Raw genomic sequence first — 6000 nt, forward strand, 5'->3', positions numbered from 1 at the left:
AACATAGGAGCATTAAAATGAGAGTGAGTATAAGAGGTAGTGAGTAGACATACAAAACCACAGTCCAAGACAGACAGACAGACAGACAGACAGACAGACAGACAGACACCGAGTGTACAAAACATTAAGAACGCCTTCCTAATATTGAGTTGCACCCCCCTTTGCCCACAGAACAGCCTCAATTCGTCGGGGCATGGACTTTAAAAAAGGTATCGAAAGTGTTCCACAGGGATGCTGGCCCATGCTGACTCCAATGCTTCCCCACAGTTGTGTGAAAAACCCAACAGCGTTGCAGTTCTTGACACAAACCGGTGCGCCTGGCTCCTACTACCATACCCCGTTCAAAGGCACTTAAATATTTTGTCTTGCCCATTCACCCTCTGAATGGCACACACACACAATCCATGTCTCAATTGTCTCAAGGCTTAAAAATCCTTCTTAACCTGTCTCCTCCCCTTCAGCTACACTGATTGAAGTGGATTTAACATGTGACATCAATAAGGGATCCATAGCTTTCACCTGGATTCACCTGGTCAGTGTAGTCATGGAAAGAGCAGGTGTTCTTAATGTTTTGTACACTCAGTGTAGATCAAAACATTTGGGTGAACTGTTGGAATCAGAGAAACAGAATGACTAATTCTATGGTTGGTGTTGTTGGCATGACAACAAATTAAAAAGCCAGGTAGGAGTTATGACAGGGTAGGAACCAAAGAGCAGGTGTTCCTAGTGTCAGTGTAAACATAACTACAGTCTTAAGACACAGAACGTATTGGTACTCACTTGTCACCGAGTTCAACGTACGGTGGATCACATTTTAGCGGATCCAAGCATGTATAGCCTCCCTGGAAATTGAAACATACTTGTGCTGTTGTACACGTGTTGTTACCAGTCTCACATTCATTGATATCTTCAAAATCAAACACACAACAATTCACGTCAGTTAGACAACATCGGCAGCATCATCCAGTTATTATTACACAAGGGTAAAAAAAAAAGCACAAAACAAGAGGTTGTAAACCAGGTTGACTGCAGTATGTCTGAGAAAAAGGGTTATGTTAAAGTTGGTCACGGAGTGAATCTCAAATTAGTCCTCTTCTTCTCACCATTTGAGAAGGAGGCGGCAAGGAGAGAGGACTTGAGGAATCACGGAAATATACTTTTGAGATTCACCCACAAAAGTAAGGTGCATCTGAAATGGCATCCAATTCCTTATATAGTGCACTACTTTTGACCAGAACTCTGTAGTGCACTACAGAGGGTATTATAAGTATTCACCCTCCTTGGACTTCTAAACATTTTTAATTGTGTAACAAAGTGAGATTAAAATGGATTTAAATTGTAATGTTTTGTCAACAAATACACAAAATTCTCTTTAATGTCAGTGGAAGAAAAATGCAAAATGTTTTTAAAGATTAATTTAAAATAAAACACTAATATACCTTGATTAAATAAGTATTCCCCCCCCAATGCTAACTAGCATTAGCGCAATGACTGGAAGTCTATGGGTATCTGCTAGCGCAATGACTGGAAGTCTATGGGTAACGCTAGTTAGCAATTGCGCTGGCGCTAGCTAGCAACGTCCTTCATACTGCACGCAGAGACATAAAAATGGTATCAACGAGTTCATCGGACTCTGGGGAAGTAGATACAGGGCTCTGCCAAAATCCAGAAGTTTCCCTTTAAGTCAAAACTGTAACTAGGCCACTCAGAAACATTCACTGACTTCTTGGTAAGCATCTCCACTGTAGATTTGGCCTTGTGTTTTAGGTTATTGTCCTGCTGAAAGGTGAATTCCTCTACCAATGTCTGGTGTAAAGTAGACTGAAGCAGGTTTTCCTCTAGGATTTTGCCTGTGCTTAGCTCCATCCTGTTTATTTTTATCCTGAAAAAGTATTTTCCTATGTCAAGCATTCCCATACCGTAACACAGCCACCACCATGCTTGAAAATAAGGAGGCAGTTACTCAGTGATGTGTTGGATTTGCCCCAAACATAAGGCTTTGCATTTTGGCCAATAATGTATTGCTTTGCCTTGTTTTTTTTGCATGTTTTGGAATATTTTTATTCTGTATATTTGTATTCTTCTTTTCACTCTGTCATTTAGGTCATTATTGTAGAGTCACTACAATGTTGTTGATCCATCCTCAGTTTTCTACCATCACAGCCATTGAACGCCGTAGCTGTTTTAAAATCACCAATGGCTTCATGGTGACATCCCTGAGCAGTTTCCTTCCTCTCCTGCAGCTCAGTTCAGAACAATGACTGTATCTTTGATGTGTCTGGATGGTTGAATACATCACCCACAGCATCATTATTAACTTGACCATGCTTAAAGATAATTAATATCTGATGTGTTATTGTTACCCATCTACCAATCACTGCCCTTCTTTGTGAGGCTTTCTAAAAGCTCCCTGGTCTTTGTAGTTGAATCTGTGCTTGAAATTCAACACTTGACTGAGAGACCTTACAGATATTGTATGTATGGGGGCCAGAGGAAGGGTTAGTCATTCAAAAATCAGGTCAACCCATATTATTTCACACAGAGTGAGTCCATGTAACTTATTATGTGATTTGTAAACCCTCTACACTCCTACCCATATACGGGTTGAAAATGGCAGATTTGGACACTGATAAGCACCTACATTGTAACGTAGTGGCAGTACAGTAACATGCTATACATGACGTCAGAGCTCAGTGGCTGGACAGTAACATGCTATACATGACGTCAGAGCTCTGTCGCAGTACAGTAACATGCTATACATGACGTCAGAGCTCTGTGGCAGTACAGTAACATGCTATACATGACGTCAGAGATCAGTGGCAGTACAGTAACATGCTATACATGACGTCAGAGCTCTGTGGCAGTACAGTAACATGCTATACATGATGTCAGAGATCAGTGGCAGTACAGTAACATGCTATACATGATGTCAGAGATCAGTGGCAGTACAGTAACATGCTATACATGACGTCAGAGCTCTGTGGCAGTACAGTAACATGCTATACATGACGTCAGAGCTCTGTGGCAGTACAGTAACATGCTATACATGACGTCAGAGCTCTGTGGCAGTACAGTAACATGCTATACATGACGTCAGAGCTCTGTGGCAGTACAGTAACATGCTATACATGACGTCAGAGCTCTGTGGCAGTACAGTAACATGCTATACATGACGTCAGAGCTCTGTGGCAGTACAGTAACATGCTATACATGACGTCAGAGCTCTGTGGCAGTACAGTAACATGCTATACATGACGTCAGAGCTCTGTGGCAGTACAGTAACATGCTATACATGACGTCAGAGCTCTGTGGCAGTACAGTAACATGCTATACATGACGTCAGAGCTCAGGCTCTGAGCTTCACAGCTCTGTAAAGGGTTTTGACTGACAGCCGTTCTGAACCTGAGGACCACACGCAACAAGAAGTTTCCCCCCATCCCTCTTGCTGATTGGGCAACTTTAGCACATGTTTTGTTGTCGGAGTGACGGAAATGCTGTAAATTACGAGGACTCGATTGTATTTTGAAAGATGAGACGTTGAGGATTATAATAAATACCGCTTTGATGTCATACAAGCAAACCAAACACCCGTGAGTCCAAATGTGCACTTCACATTTCCATATCATAAAAGTAATGTTATATACAGCGTCAACGTTTATGATCACTGTTTGATGTACAGTTAAAAGATGACATGGCGTCATACCCTGGGTTGTCCTGAACAGAATGAGCCTGTTTGATGTATTGTGAAGAAAATTTGCCGCGGACCACGCATCTGAATGCACTCATGACACCTAAATTGCGATCGGCTTCTCTGAATTGCCCAGTGAAAGCCTAACCACTGTAAGATCGTATTTTATAATTTAGCTAGTCATGTTGGCAATAGAACAAACTTTCAAATGACGACCACCTGACCCAGATTGAGATTTATAATGGATCGTTTTTGGATTCTAACAGTAATTGTGTGATGGCGGGGATGCAGGGTTGTGTTCCAAACGAAACAACTACCAGTGTGTTTGCTCTAGTTCCTCAACAGAACAGCTAGGAGAGCTAAAAAAAACACCTTATAGTTGAAGACTCTTCTTTGAGTCATAAAAGTGCATTGAAATTACTTAGGAACTGTGCACACTTTGGAGAGGTGTGGCCACTTGGAGACACCAGCAGTTAGTCCTCTCACTCAAACCCAGTGTAAAGGGGTTAAGCCACCAAATGTTACTCCTGAACTAATTTAGGCTTGCCTCAACCAAGGGGGTGAATACTTAAGCAACAACTATATTATAGTTATTTAATTTGTATTAATTTGTAAGCATTTGTAGAATTTTCTTTTCACTTTGACATTGTAGCGTATACTGTGTAGATCAATGACAAAAATAATCACAATTACATCTATTTCAATCACAAATTTGTAACAACAAAATGGGTTAGTACAGTAGGTGTCCATTACCTTCACAGCTCCTCCCATTCCCTGGGCAGGTTAGAGTTAGTACAGTAGGTGTCCTGATTACCTTCACAGCTCCTCCCATTCCCTGGGCAGGTTAGAGTTAGTACAGTAGGTGTCCTGATTACCTTCACAGCTCCTCCCATTCCCTGGGCAGGTTAGAGTTAGTACAGTAGATGTCCTGATTACCTTCACAGCTCCTCCCATTCCCTGGGCAGGTTAGAGTTAGTACAGTAGGTGTCCTGATTACCTTCACAGCTCCTCCCATTCCCTGGGCAGGTTAGAGTTAGTACAGTAGATGTCCTGATTACCTTCACAGCTCCTCCCATTCCCTGGGCAGGTTAGAGTTAGTACAGTAGGTGTCCTGATTACCTTCACAGCTCCTCCCATCCTCATAAAGGTAGTATCCTCCTGGGCAGTGACACTGGAAGGAGCCGGGGGTGTTCACACAGTGATGTTGACACAGAAACTCAGAGAAACCACACTCGTCCAGGTCTACAGTCGATACACACTGTTAGTAGTCATCACATTACATGGCATCACAGTAATCACACTAGTGGCAGACTACCGTTGGTTAAATAAACACTAGTGGCAGACTACCGTTGGTTAAATAAACACTAGTGGCAGACTACCGTTGGTTAAATAAACACTAGTGGCAGACTACCGTTGGTTAAATAAACACTAGTGGCAGACTACCGTTGGTTAAATAAACTGATTTTACAGCATTCCCTGAATTCTACATGTCTTTTACCATTACGGTATCGCCAAACATTATAGCTCAAAGTTAAATAAGGTTCACAGGCAATGAATTAATAATCATTTGTATCGCCTTTTATCAATCACTAAAACACTGAGTGAATAAGCTTAGCTTAGCTTTTTAAGACACTGAGTGAATTGCTTAGCCTTTTAAGACACTGCGTGAACAGCTTAGCTTAGCTTAGCTTTTTAAGACACTGAGTGAATAGCTTAGCCTTTTAAGACACTGGGTGAATAGCTTAGCGTAGCTTTTTAAGACACTGAGTGAATAGCTTAGCCTTTTAAGACACTGCGTGAACAGCTTAGCTTAGCTTTCTAAGACACTGAGTGAATAGCTTAGCCTTTTAAGACACTGGGTGAATAGCTTAGCCTTTTAAGACACTGGGTGAATAACTTAGCTTAGCTTTTTAAGACACTGAGTGAATAGCTTAGCCTTTTAAGACACTGGGTGAATAGCTTAGCCTTTTAAGACTGGGTGAATAGCTTAGCCTTTTAAGACACTGGGTGAATAGCTTAGCCTTTTAAGACACTGGGTGAATAGCTTAGCATAGCCTTTTAAGACACTGGGTGAATAGCTTAGCCTTTTAAGACACTGAGTGAATAGCTTAGCCTTTTAAGACACTGGGTGAAAAGCTTTTTAAGACACTGGGTGAATAGCTTAGCCTTTTAAGACTGGGTGAATAGCTTAGCCTTTTAAGACTGGGTGAATAGCTTAGCCTTTTAAGACTGGGTGAATAGCTTAGCCTTTTAAGACACTGGGTGAATAGCTGAGCCTTTTAAGACACTGGGTGAATAGCTTAGCATAGCCT

The 6000-nt window shown here is 41.6% G+C and overlaps 1 protein-coding gene across 1 annotated transcript in view; it reads right to left on the reverse strand.

Moving 5' to 3' along the window:
• fbln5 (fibulin 5) overlaps positions 1–6000 on the reverse strand; it is a 41390-nt gene that overhangs the window by 18766 nt on the left and 16624 nt on the right. Inside the window, exons 8-9 of the mRNA XM_041854488.2 lie at positions 4808–4930; positions 781–907 (exon numbers count right to left, since the gene is read on the reverse strand). Of these exons, the coding sequence (XP_041710422.1) occupies positions 781–907; positions 4808–4930 (250 nt within the window). The remainder of the gene's footprint in view (positions 1–780; positions 908–4807; positions 4931–6000) is intronic.

This window comes from Coregonus clupeaformis, chromosome 29, assembly GCF_020615455.1.
Source record: "Coregonus clupeaformis isolate EN_2021a chromosome 29, ASM2061545v1, whole genome shotgun sequence".
NCBI lineage: Eukaryota > Metazoa > Chordata > Actinopteri > Salmoniformes > Salmonidae > Coregonus > Coregonus clupeaformis.